We start from the raw sequence: 27,182 nt of genomic DNA, 5'->3' as shown, positions 1-27,182 counted from the left end.
GTCAAAATGTTAAAATTTTAGGATTGTGAAGTTTTTAATTTGGTTCAGTATACATGTACACTTTATATCGACCTACTCATGTGCAATTCATGTCGAGATGGGAATCTGCTTCGTGTGCCAAGATTTGCCTTGTAACAACACAACTTTACCTTCATACAGAGCTCCAGATAAGCTGCGTATCTGCGTGAAATACGCATCAGAAATGTAGAAATACGCAGTAAAATCCAAGCCTATCAAATACGCAACGAACATTACAGATACGCTACAAAAATAATACTTGTGCGTATCATCAAAATATTGTGAAGTAACCCTGCGTATTCGATTAGCAAATCAGCAACTTATTTTGAAATTATAAAGGGCATTCCGTCAACCTTGCCAAACTCCACGATGACAGTTACATCATGATCATATGCCATCCCACTTTCTTGTGGAAGTATCGTGGTATTTTTGAGTCCCTTAAAGCTCTCGAACCCACACGACAGCAGTTTGCAGGGACTTGATGAATAGTGTTTTAAATATTTAACTTAAATACCCACATGTGTAAAAACTAGTGGGTAACAGAAATTTGAATACCCAGATAGAATTACTGATACCCAATGATTTTAAAATGCATGTGTAAAATACCCAAAAGACAAAAAGCTTATCTGGAGATACGTCATACGAATATTATTTTAATCAAATTTCAGGCCACGTGTGTAATGGGATGGACAAATTAGTATAGACAGCCTTGCTCTCTGCGGGTTTATAACCAAGGAAGCCGTACACCTGTTGACACTCTGCATCAATATATTTGACCTTGTCGTACTCCAAATGAAGACGCCATTCCTGGGACGTCCTGGCCGAGTCGGCTTTAGAAATACACATGGAACAGTTCTCTTCATGTCCTTCCATGCTTTTGTTTCTGACATGATTAAAAACAGATTTCATCATGGGTAAATTCATAACGTTGTACAGCTCCTTTGTTAAAATGAGTGGACGTTTTGCTAAATTTTCGTAAAGAACTACATAGGCTCTGTTAGGGTTCCTCTGTTTGATTGCTTTAATATTCTGCAAATCTGTTAATAACCTTTCGCAAAAGGTTACAACAAATGTCTTGAAGTCCTTTTGTTTGTAAACGTGGAACCGCCCTTCTGCCCATATTGTCGCGCGAGGGTCACGCACTAAATGGATGACCCGTAACCTTGGGTCAGAATCCATCAACTCTCCAGTCATTTTCGCGCCGAGAGAGATTGTTTTGGAAAGGAGGACTTGAGCGCTGCAACACGCCTTGTAGAGGTAGTGCAGGCAACGAAGCACGCCCAACACCCCTGGGTTTGCTGTCAAACAGTCATTGTAGGGTTTAGTCGAACGGCTGTGTTGGAGATGGAACTGACTTAGTGTATCAATGTCAATCTTTTCAAATTCGCAGTTCAGTAATGCAGACATTGTAGATCGCATAATATAGCTTTTGTGATTATGCCCAGCTCTTCTGAAACGAAGAGAAACGGTTAACGAGTTAAGTATTATTAAATTGTGTTAGTTATTGACATGGGCCCGCTTGCACAAAGCGATCTTAGCGCTAAGATGATCGTACGTAACTCCCATACTTTAACATAGGCTTACAATAGTCGTAGCGCTAAGATCGCTTTGTGCAAGTAGGCCCTGGATCATCTATACAATGGGTACCCGGTAAGATGTGTGTTGTGTAGACTGTGTGTTTGTATTCTCTATTTGTTGATATCTAAAATTCACCATTATTTTATATCACAAATTGAATTATTGATATCACAAATTCCATTATTAAATATCAAAAAATCAATTATTGATATTACAAAATTGAATTTTTCATATAATAAATTACTTAAGACTTTTAGATATCACAAATTCGATTTGTGATATAAAATGCATGTTTAAATATCACAAATTCATTTTATGATGTCTTCAATGGGAATTTGTGACATCAATATTTATTTCATGACATCAATAAAAAAAATTATGAAATGATCAATTCGAATTCGTGATATCAATCATTCAATTTGTGATATCAATACATGAATTACTGATACAATAAAATCAGGAATAAATATTTAAACGGCGCCTCATAAACCCCCACTCTCTAGGCATGCGTGACCATACGTCCTTTTAAGCTCAGAGCTAAATATTTTATTGATTTGTCACTCTTGGCAAGAAAGACGAAAATATAAATTTCAGCATTGAAATATTGGTATCAACGCAACAATGAATGGCACCAGGCTCGGCATCCGGGGTATCAAAGGTGAGTTGACACCCTCACTATAATATATTTATGTACAATGTTTGAACAATTTAATTCGAACCGAACTACAAAACTTAAAAAAAACCCCTCACTTTTGTCGAAGTCCGAGATAATCGAACACAGTATGTTTCTCCTGAGACAGGAAGTGAAGCGGCTCGAAGAAGTAAAACACATCCGGGTGCGCAGAAAGGATGTCTCCTGTGAACGTCGAGCCACTGCGCATGTACGTGAGCAGAATGACCTTAGTGTGAGCTTTGGGTCGACAGGGGTGGGTCGTATTGCACAAGGGCGATCCGTCAAATAGATCTGCAGAAGGAAAGTATGAGGAGTCGTCAATGGAGTAGTCTCCCTTTAAGTCAAACGCTTCAAGGGCAATACCCTCGTATAATCATGTTGTTTAACGGCGCACTCAGCAATATTCCAGCTATATGACGGCGGTCTGTAAATAATCGAGTCTGGACCAGACAATGCAGTGATTGACATCATGAGCATTGGGGTACGACGACATGTATCAACCAAGTCAGCGAGCCTGACCACCCGATCCCGTCAGTCGCCTCATACGACAAGCATAATCGCCATTAACGACAAGCAGGCAGTTTTCTTCACATGTCATTTATGCGTTAGAAAATGCTGGTTGTGGTGATTTCTTTCAGTGGCAGACATGTTTTTTGGTGGTAAAATGCAAAATGGTTATGTCCAAATTAAGTAAATGAAATAAATGGCTCTAAACAAATCAGTTTGCATATTGGAATGATTATTTCATCACAAAATTATTGTCCTGACATAGAAAACCTACAATAGACTAAATAAACAATAAGCAAAAAATTGTTTAAATTGAGTTATGAGCCAAAATTTATCAAGAACATGAAAAAAACACTCTCATTCATTTCATTTTCAAGTTATTAGAAATTGAAGATTGTGTAACGCCTAAATTGACAATTATGTCGTTTGTTATCTCAAAATGTGTCTGAGTGTGATCCCCCATCCTGTTACAAAAACCACAAATGTATTATTACACATTAAAAGCACATACTAAGAGAACACTAACATTCTTGTGCACCAAATTGTTATATTTGAACACATGAATCGTTTAAGTATCTTACATATATGAGCTTGAGAAATTTGATTTGTCCAATATGGCGGAAAAGATGGCTCGTCACGCGGAAAGACCCGGGTTCGATTCCCGACATGGGTTCAATGTGTGAAGCCCATTTCTGGTGTCCCCCGCCGTGATATTGCTGGAATATTGCTAAAAGCGGCGTAAAACCATATTCACTCACTCACTTAGCTGCAATTGCTTCAATATTGTCCGTAACTCATTAAAAGATCTTTAGTTTTCTCCAATGCAGTAAGAAGCATTTAGTCATCGTCACCATCATGGGCAGAGTTTTGGCAGCCAGAGCAGGGCAGTGTTCTGTACGTGGCAGTCCAGCCATGAGTGAATGAGAGAGTGAGTGAGGTTTTACGCCGCTTTTAGCAATATTTCAGCAATATCACGGCGGGGGACACCAGAAATGGGCTCAGTTTCATGAACATGTTTATGTTCAAAACATCTTGATGTTTTGGGATATTGAGCCCCTGACATGAGTTACATGTCATTAACGTGCTGAAATAAAACACACAAAGACTTTGTTCCTTTTGGGACTTAAACATAAATCCTAAGCACGTTTAGAACTAAGCATGTTTAGAACTAAGCACGTTTAGAACTAAGCATGTTTAGAACTAAGCACGTTTAGAACTAAGCATGTTTAGAACTAAGCACGTTTAGAACTAAGCATATTTAGCACCTGTTTTATACTTAAACGCATTTCTACAGTCTAAAAATGTTGTAACATATTATGGACACGACCCTCAAAATTCAGTATTGCAGTTGATAACAGAACAACATATTATATATACAGAATATACAAGATTTGAAGGTCATTGGAATCATTATAACGTTAATGTAAATCTGAATGGTATCACATATAAGTGAGTGATTCTGTTCATGTGTGTACATGTATAACGCAAAACACAGATAGCATTGATACCGGGAACAAGTACCTTTACCGCATATTGTCAGACTCAAATATACACACTAGAGGGGTAATATATCAATCTAATTAAATCAGACCTAAGTTCTCGCTGCCGCTAAACAAAGATGTGAGGACATCCCATTGCGGGTCACGTCAGAACGACCTTTCGCGAACTCTGACCGACCACTGAAACGAATGACAAGAAGTCGACATCAGCCAATGAGAAAGCAGCTTTCTCGAGCTTTACGGCACTCGTTTCAACCTTTTCTGACTACGCTTGAAAAATATGTTGACACAGTTCTCGATTAAAATTTTGAAAACTGAACAAACGAACAATCCGGAATGTCTAATATATATGGTTGAGATTGTATGGCACTGCTTCCCACGGACTTTGCAACGCCTCCTCCGTTCAAATAATTTATCCCACGGAAGCGAGAAACATTTGACGGAATCAGTCGTACGGGCCACTTTCATGGTGAGGTGAGGTGAGGTGAAATGGGGTTTAACGTCGCGTCCAAGATTATTGCACTTATATAGCGACGTGCATGGACATGTATGTGTGTGTGTGTGTGTGTGTGTGTGTGTGTGTGTGTGTGTGTGTGTGTGTCTTTTAATGTCTTTTGGTATGACACAGCCGGGGATCGAACCCTCGAGCTCCACCATTAGACCACGGAGGCCGTCCTACGAGTAAACAGCAGCTGGATTGCATTTAGTCGTTTACTGAATACATTGTCGGCTCGTACTCAACCCAGGCATAAAGGTATTAGTATTATTTTTTCTTTGCAGAGTTGCCATCTGTATTGTGTACAAATCATAATATCGAATAAATACGCAATAGAAAATCGTCACTTATGAACTCGTGTAATGATGTTTACAGACCAAGAACGGCATATGGGCTATAACATCAATAACCCGATTCCTCGATGAGGACGGGACAATTAGACCGACTGATTGAATGATGAGCAGCTTGTGGCCCCACAGTAGTCACCTCGCTCCGGGAATCTCCTTGGTGGATCGGCCACTTGGACAGAAAGACAATTCATATCTGCAAACAAACAAACAAACAAACAAACAAACAAACAAATAATAAATAAAGTGAGCCCACGAATGAACGAGAGTGAGTGAGTGAGTGAATGAGTGAGTGAGTATGGGTTTACGCCGCTTTTAGCAATATTCCAGCAATATCACGGCGGGGACACCAGAAATGGGCTTCACACATTGTACTCACGTCGGGAATCGAACCCCGGCCTTCGGCGTGACGAGCGAATGCTTTAACCACTGGGCTATCCGACCGCCCCAGCTCATCCTAGGGTACCTTCTGTATTCTGATTTTGGCGAGAGTACGTTTTTGTTTCTGCCGACGACGACAGTATCATGACTAATGCCCGATTGACTGCTCGAGCTTCTAATGTTTGATACTGACTTACGACGGCAGTGGGCAACGTTCGCATTGAGAAACGATCCCTGGTTCAAAACGTTGTGGGGCGGTGGGGTAGCCTAGTGGTTAAAGCGTTCGCTAGTCACACCGAAGACCCGTGTTCGATCTCCATATGGGTACAATGTGTGAAGCTCATGTATGGTGTCCTCCCGCCGTGGTATTGCAAGAATATTGCTAAAACCGGCGTAAAACCATACTCACTCACTCAATCACTTACTCAAAACGTTTTTGAAACTGGGAGCTAATCGGGTTTGGTGGCATTGTACCGTAACGACAAGGTACAGCGAACTTCAGCGTCCATTGTTCTCGTATGCGTGCATGTTTACAAAAGTGAACAACAAACAAACAAAATTATACTTACATAGGATAAACAGGCAGCATACACACAGACACATCATCACCCCCTTTTTTCGGTACCATAACCTCATCATTGTATCCCCACCATCGGTTTTCCTCTGACAGGTTTTAATATATCAGATCGACTAAACGTCAGCTGGCACGGCTATGGCAGTGCCGTCTGATCAAATGGAAACATTATTGACGTTATTTTGAACCTGTCCAATTTCTCTCTTTTCAATACAAGGCGTTGTCGGTATTTGTAGTAGCTCTGAGATCAATAAGTTTTTTAATTATACTTATTTGTCACGTGTGTACTGCGTTTAAAAGTTTGAGATAAATAATCATTGACATTTCTTAAAATTTAATAATTCTTCGCGACTAAAAGTCTATATCCAGTGTCCTAGGGCTGGGACGAGTCCAACGTTACTACCCGGGTACCCACCACCCTATTACCCGACCCTACCCGGGTACCCGCTGTAGATATTTAGAGACATATACAAACTGTCCGATTTGGAAAACTTTGACCGTAGCTCTGGCAAAAAGTATTTGGTTGGATACGCGTGTAAAACGATCTGGTCATGCACACGCTAAAGTTTACTGCATGAAGTTTTATCTTTATTCAAACATATAAAAGTCACAAGGAATGGGTGCATTGTCAGAAAGAAATGGGATCGTTGGTGACTTATAGTGTATGCATAGAGTTTTTGATAATTTTTGTCATTGAACAATATATCATGTGACTAAGCACGGGTCCGGGTAGTCCTGTGGGTACCCGCGTCCTTTTCAGGACTCATCCGACCCGAGTTACCCGTCCCAGCCCTACCGTGTACGCCCCTTTCAGTATTCGGGGGCACGGGTGGTGCAGCCGTCTAAGGCGCTGCAATTTGCCGTGCAGAGTTGCGTCCCTTGGGCACGCCAGGAACCTATGATTGTATGTTCGCTGCGATGATGTTTCTAGATTTGTCAGCACCAAAAGTAGTATGTTGTAGACAATTTGTTGTAAAATTATGATTGAAAATTGGATCACCGAAATTGATCAGCTGGAGTCATTTTGCTGTTTTTCAATGTTATAGCTCAGTAAAACGTGATACTCAATTCAGGACTTCATTTTTCAAAATGGACCTGACTTTTGTCAGGTACTAAGCAGTTAATTGACGACCCCCGGAAACAAAGCTTTCTGTTTGAAATTAAAACTGAAACACATTTCCATTGTCATTTTGTACTCTTAATGTATTTTCATAAATATGAGACCAATAAAGAGGGACGGCAAAATCGTTGGTGCGCTCTAAAAAAACATACTGTACAAAAAGACGTCGCTTTTACTTTTCAATTTGACTTTTCAATTTGACGACGTGCTACCATAAACCTCGTTCGCAGTCACTACCGCTTCTGTGACGGTATGGTTCCGGGAAATCTTTTCAATGAAACTTATTGACAGTCTCATATGTGTTGTGTTTACGGTGTGGTCTGGTAAAAACAGAGCACTGTGGGATATCATCCGGGAAAATTACTGGTATTGTACGGCAAAAAATAGTATCTCTCGTACCAACGGTAAAAGTCCTCGGAGCTGGTTAACAGTAAAAGTACCGTTTTAAAAACGCGCTGATTGTAGATACAGGCGTGCCGTAGGTAAGGTGTGAGTGAGTGAGTTGGGTTTAACGCCGCTTTTAACAGTGTTCCAGTTATATCGCGGTGTGTCAGCTTAATGTGGGAGGAAAGCCCGAAGTGATGCAGGTCTCAGAAGTTTACCACTTCGGTGAAACCCACTAGCACGGGTATGGTGCTGACAAACCTAGAAACATAATCGGGGCGAACCGGGATTCAAACCACAATCATAGGTCTCTGGCGTGCCCAACTGCATTTTCATGTACGGTATTTTGTTGGCAACCAGCTGCCAGGACTTTTACGGTAAAAGATATGGGAATTATTTTGGAGCATGTTCGATTATGGAAAATTGCTTACGATTGCCTGGTCTTGATCAGTTATCAAAATACGAGGCTGCCAAATGCTCAGAAACGTCCCCGTAAGTAAATGAAACCTCATTGTCTTTTTTTTTTAAACAGATAAATTTATAAATTTGGAGTTATACTTGTTCGAGAGAAGCCGAGTGCCCAGTTATAAAACGATTCCAATATGCAATTAGGTTACACAAATATATTTTGTTGTTTGTTGTTTAACTCGGATCTTCACGGGTCCACAAATAGTGGGAAAGAGAAATGGTCAAAGCATCTCCTCATCGTGTTGAAGTCCGATATTTGAAGCAAAAATGCCTCTGTGGAGATTGCGGTTAGAAAAAGTACCCCATTGCCTTATGTATGAACCGATTATAATTTACGTTACCCAAAACAAGTTAAAGAACATCCACAATTGGAAGGCTCTGTGTTGCAATCCCCACCAGCCACGACATTAACTGGAGTTGTATGACAACATCGAGTGTTCCTTAATATCTTTTGAGTAGTATATATCCGGTGATGACATGCATCAACCAAGTCAGCGAGCCTGACCACCCGATCGTGTTAGTCGCCTCTATAACTTTTCTCAAGGTGAATCATCGTAATCCGAGGTTTTTCCATGTCATTCATGTTATCAACCACTGGTTTGCCTGGTCCAAATTCGATAATTTGCAGGCCGCCAAGATTAAGATGAAACAGTGGGTGACTGCTAGTGGATTCTAGAAAGGTTGGTACAAAAGGTCACGCACGTGTATGTTAGGGTTAGTGCTAGTTTCCTGAATGTATTGCTTGTTTTCTGAGAGATACAATTGTATGTGTTGACGAGTGCAGCAAGTAAGTTGTTTGGTTGGTTGGTTGGTTGTTTAACGCCGCACTCAGCAATATTCCAGCTATATGATGGCGGTCTGTAAATAATCGAGTCTGGACCAGACAATCCAGTGATTAATATCATGAGCATCAGTCCAACGAATTGGGATCGATGACATGCATCAACCAAGTCAGCGAGCCTGACCACCCGATCCCGTTAGTCGCCTTTTACGACAAGCATAGGTTGCTGAAGACCTATTCTACCCCGGAATCTTCACGGGTCTTTAAGAAAGGGATTGCATGGGACTTATTGCGAGATGATAAGGAATTGCTGACTGCATCGAGACGCACACATTCTTTTATTGAAATTAGGAGTCAAAGATTTTCTTCTGTGACACACAACATACCCGTATTTATTAAACATGAGGCAAATCTTTTACCAGCCTCAAGACCGTGATCTTTGGCTTTCTGCACGAACCCTGGGCTCGAACTGGACATGTTTGTAGTTTAACGCCGCACTCAGCAATGTTACAGCTACATGACGGCGGCCTGTGAATAATCGAGTCTGGACCAGACCATACAGAGGTTGACATTGTGAGCATCGATCCATGCCGTCGGGGTACGATAACACGCTATCAACCAAGTCACCGAGCCTGACCACACGATCCATTTGGTCTCCTCTTGCAACCAGCAAAGGGACCTACTCTAACCATGGGGGCAATAGCAGATCACACGAAGAGAACAGTTCATGTATTGACTTTTACCTATGCATAAATTCCTTTGATCAAATAATAGGCCACGTGTGTAATGGGATGGACAAATTAGTATAGACAGCCTTGCTCTCGACAGGTTTATAACCAAGGTACTCGTACACCTGTTGACATTCTTCATCAATAAATTTGACCTTGTCATACGCCAGATGAAGACGCCATTCCTGGGAGGCCCTGGCCGAGTCGGCTTTAGAAATACACATGGAACAGTTCTCTTCATGTCCCCTCATTGTAATGTTCACTACATGGTCATACACTGAAGGGGTCAACGGCAGCTTCAAGACGTCATACAACTTCTGAGATATATTAAGTGGATGCTCTGCTAAATTTTCGTACAGAACCACATGAGCTCGTTTGGGAACTCTCTTTTTGATTCTGTCAATAACTTGTAAGTCATCCAATAGGTTCTTGCAAAAGGTTCCAACAAACGTCCAGAAATCTTTCCATTTATAATAACTGTACCGCCCTTCTGACCAAATAGTTGCGCGAGGGTCACGCACAAGGTGGATGACCCGGACCTTGGAGTCCCGAGATATAATTTCCCTGGCTATCTTCATGTTGAGGGCGATGGTTTTGGTGAGAATCACCTTGGCGTTGAGGCACGCCTTGTAGAGTTCAGGCAGACAATGAAGGAGACCAAATATGCCAGGCTTGTCTTGCAAACAGTCGGAGAACGACTTCGTTGTGCGGCTGTTTCTGAGGTGGAACTGGCTAAGCGTACCGATGTCCATCTCCTCAAAGTCACAGTTCAGTAGGGCCGACATGACCCTTCGGATCAGGTACCGCTTGAAACTGTAGCCGGAGATTCTGCAATGAAGAGGCATAGGTAGGCGTGAGTGAAATGGCGACAGATTTTATGGAAAGAATGATTAACATATGCAGAAGCCAAGACTCCGAGTAGCCGACCCTTTAATATTCTATTTGGGGTAGGAGTTATAAAAGACTTATTGTGTCTGATAAGTTCCTATTTTCAACTGTCTGAAACATCATTAGTTTGATCAAGCTTTTCCTGGAACAATATCGTTTTTTTCGATATGAGAAGAGGTATAATTACTGGGTTTCGAAGGTGACCTTGGTACCACAGACAGGAACTGACTACTGGGTGTAGAAGCTGACCTTGGTACCACAGACAGGAACTGATTACTAGGTGTAGAAGGTGACCTTAATACCACAGACAAGAACTGATTACTAGGTGTAGAAGCTGACCGTGGAACCACAGACAGGAACTGATTACTGGGTGTAGAATGTGACCTTGGTACCACAGACAGGAACTGATTACTAGGTGTAGAAGGTGACCTTTATACCACAGACAGGAACTGATTACTGGGTGTAGAATATGACCTTGGTACCACAGACAGGAACTGACTACTGGGTGTAGAAGCTGACCTTGGTACCACAGACAGGAACTGATTATTGGGTGTAGAAGCTGACCTTGGTACCACAGACAGGAACTGATTACTGGGTGTAGAAGCTGACCTTGGTACCACAGACAGGAACTGACTACTGGGTGTAGAAGCTGACCTTGGTACCACAGACAGGAACTGACTACTGGGTGTAGAAGCTGACCTTGGAACGCAGACAGGAACTGATTACTGGGTGTAGAAGCTGACCTTGGTACCACATACACGAACTGATTACTAGGTATAGAATGTGACCCTGGTACCACAGACAGGAACTGATTACTGGGTGTAGAAGCTGACCTTGGTACCACAGACAGGAACTGATTACGTGGTGTAGAAGCTGACCGTGGAACCACAGACAGGAACTGATTACTTGGTGTAGAAGCTGACTGTACTACAGAAAGGGGGTGATTACTGGGTGTAGAATATGACCTTGGTACCACAGACAGGAACTGATTACTTGGTGTAGAAGCTGACTGTACAACAGAAAGTGGGTGATTACTGGGTGTAGAAGGTGACCTTGGTAACACAGACAGGAACTGATTACTAGGTGTAGAAGGTGACCTTAATACCACAGACAAGAACTGATTACTGGGTGTAGAATGTGACCTTGGTACCACAGACAGGAACTGATTACTGGGTGTAGAATGTGACCTTGGTACCACAGACAGGAACTGATTACTAGGTGTAGAAGGTGACCTTAATACCACAGACAAGAACTGATTACTAGGTGTAGAAGCTGACCGTGGAACCACAGACAGGAACTGATTACTGGGTGTAGAATGTGACCTTGGTACCACAGACAGGAACTGATTACTAGGTGTAGAAGGTGACCTTAATACCACAGACAAGAAAAAACTGATTACTGGGTGTAGAATATGACCTTGGTACCACAGACAGGAACTGATTACTTGGTGTAGAAGCTGACTGTACAACAGAAAGTGGATGATTACTGGGTGTAGAAGGTGACCTTGGTAACACAGACAGGAACTGATTACCAGGTGTAGAAGGTGACCTTGGTACCACAGACAGGAACTGATTACTTGGTGTAGAATGTGACCTTGGTACCACAGACAGGAACTGACTACTGGGTGTAGAAGGTGACCTTGGTACCACAGACAGGAACTGATCACTAGGTGTAGAAGGTGACCTTGATACCACAGACAAGAACTGATTACTGGGTGTAGAAGGTGACCTTGGTACCACAGACAAGAACTGATTACTGGGCGTAGAAGCTGACCTTGGTACCACAGACAGGAATTGAATACTACACCTATTCCGTCACACCCCACACCCATGATGGTTAGTGTATGGAACTGGAAAGACTCCTGTTTAGATCATCTTCCCGAGGCAAGAGAGTTAATTTACTTAAAAAGTCCAGTTTCCACCCTTGCCGAACTAGGATGGAATTACTGGGCTCGATCGTAGCGCCACCAGTGGCTATTACCAGTTATGTCCCTTCAAAGCCTCTCCTATGGACCAATCAAATTCCACCTCTCGTATAACTTGCGTTTACTTCACACAAAATGGTGGCGGCCAGTCAGGACGATCTGATCGATAATGAAGATCTATATTGTGATAAAACGGGTCTTATATCGCGAAATGCATCCATCACGTGAGCACCTTGATTCAAAACATGAAAAGGTTTGGAAAATATCTGCTGACAACGAGTTGGCGGTGCATATGCTTTGCAAATCCTACAATTGACCGAAATCTGCACGACAGTTAATGACCCGTATTTCGTTTTCGATGCGCGATTTTGATTGGACTATGCATAGACTCGTTAGTCCATCCAAAATGTAACTCCATAATCCTAGCCTAGTTCGGTAAGGGTGGAAACTGGACTTGTATTGTCAGTTAACTTCTTGTCGCGGGAAGATGGTTGAGATGGGCTTATTACAGAAGATCAAGTCTAGGGTACCCCCAAGGGTACATTGTACTCATGTCGGGAATTGAACCCGGGTCTTCGGCGTAACGAGCGAACACTTTAACCAATAGGCTACCCGACCGCCCCGTCAGAAGATGACCAGCGGATTAAAATATTCTGAATGTGAAGGTGACGTCGACTTACCGAGTTTTGTTGCGATGGTGATATCGACTGAAATACATATAATATAGATGTAGGAAGCCTCGATGGAGGACTTGACGGAAGCCTGGACGGTGGACTGGACAACAACCAGCAATACTCATGCTATATTACTGGTGCCCAATATTCAGACATCGTCAGATAGTCTACCCTATCTGCAGCGATAAATCCGTTTCTGGCAAGAGACAAGGTGAACGGTGTTCACAGTAAACATCATTCAAACAATATCATGCCATTCAGATCGAGTCTAGACCATTGTAACGAGTGATTAACTGCATGACCACACGCTATCAGCAAGGTGACACACCCGATCATCAAACGCTAACTCCATATGTGACAAACGTGGGGTAAAGTTGATCTCCATATATGTGTGTGTGATGAAAACATAACCAGATTGCATTCCCAACAGAATGTGAGGTGAAATGGGGTTTTAACGTCGCGTCCAAGATTATTGCACTTATATAGCGACGTGCATGCGTGTGCGTGTGCGTGTGTGCATGCGCATATGCGTGTGTGGCTGCTTGTACTTGTCCGGACTGATGCCGATTTAGAGTGCTAGCCCCTTAATGCCGAGCGCCAGACAGGGAAACAACAAGTACCATCTTTTAACATCTTTTGGTACCAACAGAATGTATTTTTTGATAGTTGTGTGACTGCCTTGTTATTGTGATTTGGGTTTTACGCCGCTTGGAACGTTTATGTCACAGCATCTCAACTCATATCTCCTGGAGGAGGATCTCCTGGCGAATCTGGGATTCGAACCTATGACATCGGATCCTGGCCGGGCCAAGTGACAATACTCCACATGTTGAATCATCCAACATTTTGCTCTTATACATTCACGCTGAAAACACGCTATTTCGTTGATAATTAATCCAATAACATCCTTAGTCATTTACATATGTGTGAGTGAGTGAGTATGGTTTTACGCCGCTTTTAGCAATATTCCAGCAATATCACGGCGGGGGACACCAGAAATGGGCTTCACACATTGTACCCATGTCGGGAATCGAACCCGAGTCTTCGGCGTGACGAGCGAACGCTTTAACCACTGGGCTACCCGACAGCCCCTATTAATATATAAAGTTTCAGTATGAATAAATAATAAATAGTCCATTGGAGACATGAACTTGATAAGAAACAAAATGGCCACGAGTGTAATATACAAAAATAAAGAAATTAAATTGACTTACAATTTCCGTTTTCGCAAATAATCGAATACGGTGTGTGTCTCCTGAACCAGGAAGTGAAGCGGCTCGAAGAAGTAAAACACATCCGGGTGCTTAGAAAGGATGTCCCCTGTAAATGTCGAGCCACTGCGCATGTACGTGAGCAGAATGACTTTGGTGTGAGCTTTGGGTCGACAGGTGTTGGTCGTGTTGCACGGGAGAGATCGGTTGAAGAGGCCTACGGATGGAAACAAAATTAACACTTACGCGTTTCAGAGTGAGTGAGTGTACTTTTACTCCCAGACAGCAAGAGCACAGATGCAACAAGTCGTATGTAAATTATAGAGTCTGAACGGATCAACAGTTGTAAACATCAGCATCGACCCATACCATCGAAGCATGGCGACACATATTTAGTCTCTGACGTACTCCAGAGCATGTATCCAAGAAAACATTAAGCCCCATTTCAATGCAATCTCTAGAAGCCTATTCTCATCCCCATCTCAGCTGCCTTACTTATCCCTATCCCAGCTCTAGCAAGACATACTGATCCCCATCTCAGCTGCCTTACTTATCCCCATCTCAGCTGCCTTACTTATCCCCATCTCAGCTGCCTAACTTATCCCTATCCCAGCTCTAGCAACCCATACTGATCCCCATCTCAGCTGCCTTACTGATCCCCGTCTCAGCTGCCTTACTGATCCCCATCTCAGCTGCCTTACTGATCCCCATCTCAGCTGCCTTACTGATCCCCATCTCAGCTGCCTTACTTATCCCCATCTCAGCTGCCTTACTTATCCCCATCTCAGCTGCCTTACTGATACCCATCTCAGCTGCCTTACTTATCCCCATCTCAGCTCCATCAGCCGATGCCTGTCCCCACCCCAGCTTTGGCAGCCCGCATTTACGGTTACACTGAAGTCTACTTGACACAAACACAGAGGAGAGGTAATGGACAAACATTTGAGGATAGGATGTATTTGGGGAATAAAAGGATAGCGATCTACATGTATACGTACCTGAAAACTGTCTGAAGAGGCTTGTGGACTCTGGAAAAGATATAGCAGATTTGAGTACTTGGCGTACAATACCACAATTAGACCCTCATGCAGATATTGATGTGATTGACATGAACTTTTATCTAGTTTACTTTCTATGCAATTTATTTGTTTTATTTAAAAAGTTTGAGTTGACGTCGGCTTTCAACATTGTTTCAGTAATACCCCAACGTGATGCAGTTCTTACCCCTACGTGATGCAGTTCTTACCCCTACGAGTGTGAGTTCCTACCCCACGTGATGCAGTTCTTACCCCTACGTGATGCAGTACCTACCCCTATGTGATGCAGTTCTTACCCCTACGTGATGCAGTTCCTATCCCTACGTGATGCAGTTCTTACCCCTACGTAATGCAGTTCTTACCTACGATGTTCACAAACCATGACACATAATATGCGCGAATCTGAGATTAGAACACAGAATAGGTTTCTGGCACACTCATTTCTACACGACATACGACATCGTGGACAACTTTCTACACAACATACGACATCGTGGACACGATTCTACACAACATACGACATCGTGGACACGATTCTACACAACATACGACATCGTGGACACGATTTTACACGACATACCCCGTGTACAACACGTTTCTACACAGCATACGGCGTCGTGGACAAGATTCTACACGACATACGACGTTGTGGACACGATTTTACACGACATACCCCGTGTACAACACGTTTCTACACAGCATACGGCGTCGTGGACACGATTCTACACGACATACGACATCGTGGACACGATTCTACACAGCATACGACGTCGTGGACACGATTCTACACAGCATACCACGTCGGGGACACGATTTTACACGACATACCCCGTGTACAACACGTTTCTACACAGCATACGACGTCGTGGACACGATTCTACACAGCATACGACGTCGGGGACACGATTTTACACGACATACCCCGTGTTGAACACGTTTCTACACAGCATACGGCGTCGTGGACACGATTCTACACGACATACGACGTTGTGGACACGATTTTACACGACATACTCCGTGTTGAACCAGTTTCTACATGGCATGCGACGTGGTTGACAAGATTCTAGACGCAATGCAACGTCGTGGACTCAATTTTACACGACATACGACGTATTAGACAGGTTTCTACACGACATACGACGTGGTTTAACCGATTCTACACAACATGCGACGTCGTGGACACGATTCTACATGAGTGAGTTGTGTTTAACGCCGCTTCTAACAGTATTCCAGTTATATCACGGCTTTATGTGGGAGGAAAGCCCGAAGCAATGCAGGTCTCAGACGTTTACCACTTCCATGAAACCCACGTGCACGGGTATGGTGCTGACAAACCTAGAAAAATAAGCGGGGCGAACTGGGATTCGAACCCAAAGTCATAGATTTCTGGGGTGTCCAAGGGACGGAACTGCACAGCGGATTGCGGCGGCTCAGACGACTGGGCCACCTGTGCCACGAAATACGACGTCGTGGACACAGTTATAGGCGGAGATCATATTTCGGGTTCATAAAAAAACAATGATTGACCTCATATAAAGTCAATAATTTAACTATACTACTCAAAAGAAGTTAAGGATCACCTGATTCTTTCATATTACAATAGTTAATCTCTCATGCCATGACAGATTAACATTACCAATATGAAAGAATCGGATGATCCTTAACTTCTTTTGAGTATTATACAATGTACAAAAAAGACAGAGGCAGATTCAGCATGTCATGAGGAATGTAACGAGGTCACAGATCAGGAGTCCACTCGTCGGTTGTCTCATACGGTCAAGTGTAAGATCTTCCGGACGACCACTGCACTAGATGCATGTGGATTGCGTATGGGGTACTACGTGGTCTGGCCTTATTACCAGTTTAAGAATATGATCAACACTTTGAGAAGCTATTACGGGATTGCCTAAAAGTCGGACCGGGCCGGGTCAGGCCAGCGGGTAATACTAAAAATGGATTGCAGAATATTAAAACGAAACGTGCTTATCTAGGTAGATCTCAAATGTCCACAAACGTATAGTTTTGGTCAAGTAATTGAGTTTGAATCTGGGAGTATATATTCGCGAATGTCAAACGTCTGACACGACATGTGTTAATAATTTGTTCATTGCAAACTCTAAAAGATTTAAAAATGTCTTCTTTACGATTACACCAATCAAATAGTTGTTTGTATGTGTGATATGCTGTTATGCTGTTTGTTTATGTACCGATATATGTATGTGTGTGTGACTTGTATGTTCGCATCATAATATTTGGAACAGTAGGTACAATTATTCTAAATTATTTTTTTATGTACAGTTAACTCTTATTAATTGTTTGCAGTGTCAAATGAAAGCGACATGAATGTTAGGAGGTTCCAACAAACGGAGACCACTGATTGGCTTAAGTTTGTAGAGCACCACTTTCGGGTAATTCCCATTCTACTTTTAGTAACTCAGTCAATACCGTAAACAATCAGACAGGAAAATCAACGACACGTGACCACTTGTAAACCACTGAATATGTCGGACAACTCCGCATCATACAATAAAATTATACACCAACATTGACATCGTGGAGGCAGTCAGACACGAACCACGACGTCGTGAACGTCTACGTAGTCTCACCTTTGTCAGTAGTGAATAGTCTCGGTGCCCCTGTTGTCCTCACTGGAAGTGGGGATGGCAGATACCCCGTCCCTGTGTTGTCTGCGAAACAGAAGAGTGAGTGAGTGGGATTTATAATTAAAAGTATTTGAATTTTGTCTCGGCGTGTCAGCTTAATGGGAAAGCCAGAAGTGATGCAGATCTTGTTTGTTTGTTTGTTTGTTTTTTAACGCCACAATCAGCAATATTACAGCTATATGACGGCGGTGTGTGAAATAATTGAGTCTGGACCAGACAATCCAGTGATTGACATCATGAGCATCGATGCACGCAGTTGGGATACGATGACATGCATCAAACAAGTCAGAGAGCCTGACCACCCGATCCCGTTAGTCGCCTTTTACGACAAGCATAGTCGCCTTTTACGACAAGCATAGTCGCCTTTAACGACAAGCATGGGTTGCTGAAGATCTATTCTACCCGGGATTCTTCACGGATCGATGCAGATCTGGGACGTGTATCGCTTTGGTGAAACCCACGAGCAAGGTATATTGTTGACAAACCGAGGGTCATAATCAGGGCGTCATATGAGTGAGTGAGTGAGTGAGTGAGTATGGTTTTACGCCGCTTTTAGCAATATTCCAGCAATATCACGTCGGGGGACACCAGAAATGGGCTTCACACATCGTACCCATGTCAGGAATCGAACCCGGGTTTTCGGCGTGACGAGCGAACGCTTTAACCACTAGGCTACCCGACCGCCCGGGCGTCATATGAATAGTGGTTGGAATCCAAAAAGGCGGACAACCTTTCCACAGTTACAAACTACGGATATAACGAATTTTAACAGACGCTATAATTCGTTACAACCAAGTTTTACTTGACGGGTGGTCTTGCTACTAGTGTGGTCAGGTCAAAACTAATGTTTCGTTAGTGGGTAGTTTGGGGGGAGTATTCTCTCTGGTACTCATGATCACTTACTCTGGTGGCACTGAGCTAAAATGTATTGGCTAGACTATTATATTTCGTACCCCGTTTTCTAGTAATCCTTGGATAACCAACTGTCTGGTTTAGGTCAAGTAACTATTTACTGTTTGGAGTCAAGTTACTCTTTTGGTCAAGTAACCTTTTGAATTTATACTCCTCGATACTCCTTAGGTCAAGTACCTTGTATTTTGGGGAAGTTTAGAATTTGCCTGCTCAGTCAAGGTGACGGAGTCTTTAGATTATAGGACTAATACGTTATTCAAGCGTTTATCGTCAGTTTTATTGTCCAAGACACTTATGAATACACAATGCCATTTAGAAAGTGGTCAAATGTAACAAATGTTATATTTGAGATAACACTTTCTTAGTAAAGTACAGATTCTCTTACTTTTTGGGGGTTGAGTCCCGTCCAGGATTCGAACCCACACTTGCCAGAGCGATGAACCTAATCGCCTTCCACTGTGGAAGCCTCGGTGGCTGAGTGGGTTAGACCGCTGACTTTGTGTGCTGGCGATTAGGTGCCTCACTCTGGCAAGTGTGGGTTCGAATCCCGGACAGGACTCAACCCCCCCCCCCCCCCACAAAAGTAGGAGAATCTGTACTTTACTAAGAAAGTGTTATCCCAAATATGACATTTGTTACAAGACACTTATGTTAGGGATAAGCCGTTTGTGTTTATTTCCCGCTATTTAACCCAGCCGAGGTTATTCACTTATTAGAGAGCTGAGTTAATTACTCGGGTGTTAATTGTTCACAGCCGACTTAAATGGCTGTCACTGCATCTTGTCAATATCTTGTCAATATCTTGTCAAAGTGTTGATTTAGCTACCCTCTTTTTATTACTGTGATACAACCGCTAAGCTAGTCAGCCTGTATATTTGTTCTGGTTTAATTACTCAGTGTTCGTTGTCAGTGTAAATTGGGTTTTTGATCCCTTTTATTGTCATCTATGCTTCCATCTAGCTGATATTAATAAACCGTGACCCTATAACCACGTTTTCATTATTACTTTATTTTTTAATATTGACACCCTGGTCTCTGGAGCACAGATCCATGATACGTCATCGTGTCCCAATTATGAAGATCGATGCTCATTATGTCAATCACCAGACTGTCTGGTCCAGACTCGATTATTTACAGACAGCCGTCTAGCTCACACCCTTACACACAAGACCACCCCCACCCCCACCCCCACCCAGACTCACACGCACATGCGACCCGTGAAGATCCGGGGTAGAATAGGTCTTCAGCAACCCATGTTTGCTGTAAAAGGCGGCTATGCTTGTCGTAAGAGGCGAATTACGGGATCGCGTGACCAGGCTCGCTGACGTGGTTGATGCATGTCATCGATCCCAATTGCGTGGATCCATGCTCATGATATCAATAGTTGGATTGTCTGGTCCAGACTCGATTATTTACAGACCGCCGTCATATAGCTGAAATATTGCTGAGTGCGGCGTTAAACAACAAATAAACAAAAACAAATCACACGCACATGCAGAGTACGCACACACAACAGGTAGAGGGGAGCGATAGGCTCCGACAGCCATGACACTGCGCGATGTGTCCGTCGAGGTTCTCGGAAAGCACACAACTCAGATTTGATGTTTTTTTAGACCCCGTCCCTGCATACTGCTTGTCGTCACTGTTTATAATTTGCAGACTGTTTCAAGTTTAAAAGCACACGCACTTACCTCTAACATAAAGAATGCATGACAAAACCATCATCCCCGCTATGACTGATAAAACCCTTTTCTTCGCAAACTTCCGCATGTCGTTTTACTTCTCTACGATACCCGCACCAACAGACACAGCATCTGCCAATCAGTCTTGAAATACAGTCCACTTTACGCACGTGGAAATCGTGCTAAATGTCACAGAGGCAGTTTGAGACTCGCTGACGCGCCTCATTGACAGACCGTATCCTTTGTGGGTACGTTTTTACATTCTTGCTGCACACAACGGCATATCAATGCAATATACAGATTTTCAATTTGGCGACTGGGCAAATACATACATCATACATGACATATGGATATGCAACTTAAAAGCGGGACATAGTTTACCTAAAATACTTACAGGTTGTCTTAATAAAATTGCAAATCTTGCAAAATTTTCTTTATACAGCATGCTTTTAATTTTGAACTAATTGACAAAACCTATAAAACGTTAGGTGTTATACAGTATTTACTTTGTTTATACGTTTTCCGATGTCTTCTTAAGTGCGGGCATTATATAATAGCATGATATTCATCTCCAAAAGAAAAATACAAATTCTATCCTTAAGTGAAATACAGCCCATCTTTCAACAGGGAAGTGATGGCTCACAGTACGGTGTTGTAGGATCTCTGCCCAACCACTCTTAGCTAAAACGTGCAGATGACTTTACATTTAAACGTGTTTTAAAGTTTCTATAAGATTTTCCTTATGAAGAATTTGATAAAGATGAAAGTAATTTTTTAACATTTTGACCCTTTAACGTTGATTTAACAATTATATTACAAATAAAAGTGAAATCATATCACGGCTTCTCCAAATAAATAAACAAATAGCCTGTTTGCGAGAAAATAGTTGGAAGATATTTGATCCAGTTCTGCATATTGTTACCAATATAACTGCCAGTGTACATGATTTAAAGTAGCAGAGATGGAAGCTTATTTGATTTACTACAAACAGTATTTGTTTGTTGTTTAACTCCGCATTCAGTAATATTCCATATATATGGTGGCGGTCTGTAAATAATTGTGTCTTGACCAGACAACTCAGTGCTTGACACCATGAGCATCGATCTACGCAATTGGGATACGATCACATACAAATACCAAGTCAACGAACCCGACCACCCGATCCCGTTAGTCGCCCCTTAGGTTATCTCCCATTAGTTACACGTCCCCAAGCTCCTTCCCAGCGCGTGACACCTTCGTTACACTTTCGGTAACATAGTATAGAGAGCTCCGCTAACGGGCTATCGCTGTGAGGAGCTTGACACGTCCCAATTGTCACACACCTCTATATTCCCAGTAGTTACACGGCCTTGGAGGAGGCCAGGATAGGATTAACCCTCTGGATGCCGATTATTTTTTCTGGCGCACATTTTCCTAAGATCGGAAAAGTGAAGGTTGTGCGAGAATTGCGCTAACGCGGCACTGGATCTACCTCTGGCTATAAAATTACGCAGAGGTGGAGAATCTTAAATTTCCTATTTGATGGTGTAAATTTAACTGCAAATATTAAACAGGTTTACAAGGCACTTCTAAGTGTTGTCCGAGAATTTATTCTGCGTTGAAAAACAGTAAATTTATCCGCTTTTTATCGCACACCGATAAAAGTACTGTGTGACGATTTTTTTTATTTAGAAGCTTTACGGAAACTGTCAGCGAACAAAATGATGCCTAATATCTGAACGACATAACTACATATCAAATGGAGTTATATGCGTATGTATAAAAAAAATTGCCAAAATTAGCATGCCGTAAATGACGAAAACTGATTTTTCTCTATGACGTCAAAAGGTGACAGAGAGGTTACACATGTACAAAGAAAAGGGGGCATAACTCCGCTATGCTTAGCACTAGTTTATTGTAACTCAGGTCACTTGATGAGAATAAGCTGTGGGTACGGACTCCAGAGGGTTAAGTAAGACAACACCTACTTAGTGATGTAACTAATGGGAGGATACCGCCCCTTACGACAAGCATGGAAGGATACCGCCCCTTACGACAAGCATGGGAGGATACTGCCCCTCATGACAAGCATGGGAGGATACTGCCCCTCATGACAAGCATGGGAGGATACTGCCCCTCATGACAAGCATGGGAGGATACCGCCCCTTACGACAAGCATGGGAGGATACCGCCCCTCATGACAAGCATGGGAGGATACCGCCCTTCGTGACAAGCATGGGAGGATACCGCCCCTCGTGACAAGCATGGGAGGATACCGCCCCTCGTGACAAGCATGGGAGGATACCGCCCCTCTTGGCAAGCATGGGAGGATACCGCCCCTCGTGACAAGCATGGGAGGATACCGCCCCTCGTGACAAGCATGGGAGGATACCGCCCCTCGTGACAAGCATGGGAGGATACCGCCCCTCGTGACAAGCATGGGAGGATACCGCCCCTCGTGACAAGCATGGGAGGATACTGTCCCTCGTGACAAGCATGGGAGGATACCGCCCCTCGTGACAAGCATGGGAGGATACCGCCCCTCGTGACAAGCATGGGAGGATACCGCCCCTCGTGACAAGCATGGGAGGATACTGTCCCTCGTGACAAGCATGGGAGGATACCGCCCCTCATGACAAGCATGGGAGGATACCGCCCCTCATGACAAGCATGGGAGGATACCGCCCCTCATGACAAGCATGGGAGGATACCGCCCCTTAGGACAAGCATGGGAGGATACCGCCCCTCATGACAAGCATGGGAGGATACCGCCCCTCGTGACAAGCATGGGAGGATACCGCCCCTCATGACAAGCATGGGAGGATACCACCCCTCATGACAAGCATGGGAGGATACCGCCCCTCATGACAAGCATGGGAGGATACCGCCCCTTACGACAAGCATGGGAGGATACTGCCCCTCACGACAAGCATGGGATGCTAAACACCAATTCTTACTCAGAGCTGCACGGGTCGCTAGATACACTAAATAGAATGTAACCTATTCGAGTACTTTTATATAAAGGCTACCTCCCCAAATATTCAGGCTCATATAGCCTTAATTAAAAAAATATCTGGTTTTGCAGCTGTAGCTGTAAAATGACTATTCTCCAGACCACCGCCTCCCCCCCCCCCCCCCCCCCCGCCCCCCCCTCCCCCCCACCAAGTATCAAATGGGCGGCGCCAAATCTGAAAACGTTAACCTCCTCTTACTACATATGTTTTCATATATTATTATCTTTAATAATAGTATTCTTTTTTAATTTCATGAAAAAATACATGCATTTTGTTTGCAAAGTTAGATTCTCATATTCAAAATACAGAAACTGAAACAACTTTTGTCACATTTTGAGAACGTAATATATTTGAAACATCAAAAGTGCCCCATCACTTCGACTGAAGAGCAGTTAACATACACATAAAAGGCTCATTATACAGTGCACACTTATATCATGTGTGCGTGTGTGTGTTTGTGTGGCTGCTTGTACCGGTCCGGACTGATGCCGATTTATAGAGCTAGCTCACTGAGATACCATGCCGCAGTTTAACATGAATACCCCACTCAGACACGGTATACTGACTCCGAGCCGACCAGTCCTTGTTTTAGCCCCTTGATGCCGAGCGCCAGACAGGGAAACAACAAGTACCATCTTTTAACGTCTTTTGGTATGACACTCTACCACTAGACCACGGAGGCGGTCCCCTGAAATAAGACATTGATAAGGTAGATTTGTTTGAACGTAAGGTTTCCTTATTGTAACATACCGTTACACACTGATGTTTTCTAGTTGTATACTCTCTTTATCGCTTTGGTGATGAAATATGTATGTTATTTGCATATTGACAGGGATATTGACATATCAAGACAGCACCTGTATCTTGATAAACTAAAAATATAAAACAGTACTTACACAAGATGTACGTGGCACCCATGCAGATGCACAAAGCCACCACGCCCTTCATGTGGTTCACCGACATCGTTGAAATGGCTGCAAGTCAGGTCAGGCCTGTTGATTGTGACGGTCATAAACTCCAGCTGACGACCAGCTGTTGGGGAGATTCACACATGCGATGCCGCTTATTGTTTAAATTCATCCTTCTGAGAAATTTGATCGTCCTCAAGTTGTACACTGTCAATATCATCGACTGAAATCAATACGTCTGTATACTGTCCTGGTGAGTGAGTGAGTGAGTGAGTGAGTGTCACGCCACATAAAAGTTCCCCATATCACGTCGGGAGACACCAGGATTTTTAACTTAAAATTAAACCCTAGTCTCCGGCATGGCGAATCAACTCTTTATAGAAACTCGCAAACTCAACACCACTACAGACATTTGAGTGGACTGTGCAGGACCTTTCTATGGGAGCGTATTAGTGCCACATTCTAAAACTATTATCATCTACGTTGTAGAAACTACTCAACTCTAACTTTTATCTCCGTAGCAGATATATTTATCTTCGTAAATAGTATTGTCATCATGCGTGTCGTTACTCAGACAGCATAATTATCTTGTGATGTTGCGACCTTGGTTGGATATAGTTCAAATATATTTCAAATAAATGGTATTATAAGTACCTCATTGATATTAATGTATTTAAATCTTTGGGAGCATGATACTCGTTTAGTTTCGCATTTTCCGTATTTTTTACATGTCATTTCAAATTGCTAAAACCAAAATAAAACCTAAAACAAACAAACATCTTCATTTAACAAAACTGCAGACTTATTCCCTCAGTGCTTCTAATGATGTATTAGTTTGAACGATTCCCATCCCTTCATATTCACGTTTCTCCCTTTCACCCAATTACCATAATGTTCGAGTGGTTACTCCGACATAAACCAAGTTATAGTGGGGGCACTGGTGGCCCAGTCGTCTAAGGCGCCGCGATTTTCTGTGCAGAGTTGCGTCCCTTGGGCACGCCAGAAACCTATGATTGTGGGTTCGAATCCCGGTTCGCCCCGATTATGTTTCTAGGTTTGTCAGCACCATACCCGTGCTCGTGGGTTTCACCGAAGTGGTAAACGTCTGACACCTGCATCACTTCGGGCTTTCCTCCCACATTAAGCTGACACGCCGTGATATAACTGGAGTACTGTTAAATCCGGCGTAAAACCCAACTCACTCACTCACTCACCAAGTTATGGTTGATATACAATATTGCATTATGACCTATAGTTGCGTAATTTTTACTTTTACTTTTTGATTAAATTGAAAACTAAGTCAACTAAAACTTATAGATCATTTTGTACTCTCCTCTGTTTATTACGGCTATAAGACGATGCGGCGTGCGTCACCCCCCTCCCCGTCTGCCAGCCGCCTCACCCTCACGTGTTGGTTCGCGGATGCTAACCTCAACAAACATTAATGGTTTTGATATTATAACTCTTTCCTTTAACATACCGTCGTGAATGTCAAGGTCAAGTTGGAAAATCAGTCAGAAAATATTTGTTGTTGTTTGTTGTTTAACGCCGCACTCAGCAATATTCCAGCTATGACGGCGGTCTGTAAATAATCGCGTCTGGACCAGACAATCCAGTGATTGACATCATGAGCATCGATCCACGCTATTGGGATATGGTGACATGCATCCACTAAGTCAGCGAGCCTGACAACCCGATCCCGTTAGTCGCCGCTTACGACAAGCATAGTCGCCTTTTACGGCAAGCATGGGTTGCTGAAGACTTATTCTACCCCGTAACTTCACGGGTCAGAAAATGTTTAGTCGGTCAAATATCACGTGATCAGTCTAGACTTGGCCTGGTGCTAGTTTCTGGTCGACGTCGACACATTTATACGAGGAGTTACGCTATTTAATGTTTAGATAGTACCTCAATAAATACATGTCAAGGTTGAAAGTCAAACAAATCGGTCATTATTAATTAAGCCAGAGGTTATATAAACTGACCCAGTACTATTGTCAGCTCGGGAAGGTATCGTTGTCAAAGTCGATAATTCGGTAGTAGATGGTACTGTCTTCAACGTAGATTATGATATCATCTTCGTAGATGTAAGTATCATCTACTGAGATCAAAGTTTCATCTACGCAGATGATATTATTTTTGTTAGAAGGTGTCAATAATACGCTTCCATACCTATCAAAATGTCACCGGATTTAGATGATAGGATTATATAAGTGGTATTTCTTTGCGTCAACGGCCGTCTGTTCACATTTGAGAGGATATATAACTGGTCTTTCTCTGTGTCAACGGCCGCCCATTGACATTTGAGAGGATATATAACTGGTCTTTCTCTGTGTCAACGGTCGTCTATTGGCATTAGAAAGGATATATAACTGGTCTTTCTCTGTGTCAACGGCCGCCCATTGACATTTGAGAGGATATATAACTTGTCTTTCTCTGTGTCAATGGTCGTCTTTTGGCATCAGAAAGGATATATGACTGGTCTTTCTCTGTGTCAACGGTCGTCTATTGGCATCAGAAAGGATATATGACTGGTCTTTCTCTGTGTCAACGGTCGTCTATTAGCATCAGAAAGGATATATGACTGGTCTTTCTCTGTGTCAACTGTCGTCTATTGGCATTAGGAAGGATATATGACTCAACGCTCACGTAGCTCTGTCAACGGACGCTTGTTGTTTCAGGGTAGGGGTAACACGATGACGTCGAGATGTAGCTAATTTGAAGGTTTCTTATCAT

General features: G+C 42.9%; 1 protein-coding gene across 5 annotated transcripts; it reads right to left on the bottom strand.

The window, feature by feature from the left end:
* Window positions 1–578: 578 nt before the first annotated feature.
* LOC139474135 (carbohydrate sulfotransferase 1-like) lies at window positions 579–24,776 on the bottom strand. Of its 5 annotated transcripts, none has more exons than XM_071257013.1 (6): window positions 24,435–24,776; window positions 17,895–17,975; window positions 15,250–15,279; window positions 5,258–5,314; window positions 2,347–2,560; window positions 579–1,468 (listed from the first exon to the last, which is right to left on the bottom strand). In XM_071257013.1, exons 1-6 carry the CDS (start codon window positions 24,499–24,501, stop codon window positions 676–678), a joined length of 1,242 nt encoding a protein of 413 aa, XP_071113114.1. In that variant the 5' UTR covers window positions 24,502–24,776; the 3' UTR covers window positions 579–675. The 5 variants fall into 5 exon arrangements, with proteins under 5 accessions (XP_071113114.1, XP_071113112.1, XP_071113113.1 ...); XM_071257011.1 differs by lacking the exon at window positions 24,435–24,776 and adding an exon at window positions 20,555–20,678; XM_071257012.1 differs by lacking the exon at window positions 24,435–24,776 and adding an exon at window positions 20,555–20,678 and having other exon boundaries at window positions 579–1,465.
* Window positions 24,777–27,182: the final 2,406 nt, after the last annotated feature.

This window comes from Haliotis cracherodii, unplaced genomic scaffold (genome assembly GCF_022045235.1).
Source record: "Haliotis cracherodii isolate W230 unplaced genomic scaffold, xgHalCrac1.p SCAF_3, whole genome shotgun sequence".
NCBI lineage: Eukaryota > Metazoa > Mollusca > Gastropoda > Lepetellida > Haliotidae > Haliotis > Haliotis cracherodii.
This window is presented reverse-complemented; position numbering and strand designations above follow the sequence as displayed.

What these genes read in the sequence shown, in the direction of transcription:
- LOC139474135 (XM_071257011.1), bottom strand. Translation starts at nt 20,633, where the DNA reads ATGCGGAAGTTTGCGAAGAAAAGGGTTTTATCAGTCATAGCGGGGATG. An exon ending in ATGCATTCTTTATGTTAGAG is followed by an intron (nt 17,976 to 20,554) that starts GTAAGTGCGTGT and finishes TCTGTTTCGCAG; the next exon opens with ACAACACAGGGACGGGGTAT. An exon ending in CCTCTTCAGACAGTTTTCAG is followed by an intron (nt 5,315 to 15,249) that starts GTACGTATACAT and finishes GTTTGTTTGCAG; the next exon opens with ATATGAATTGTCTTTCTGTC.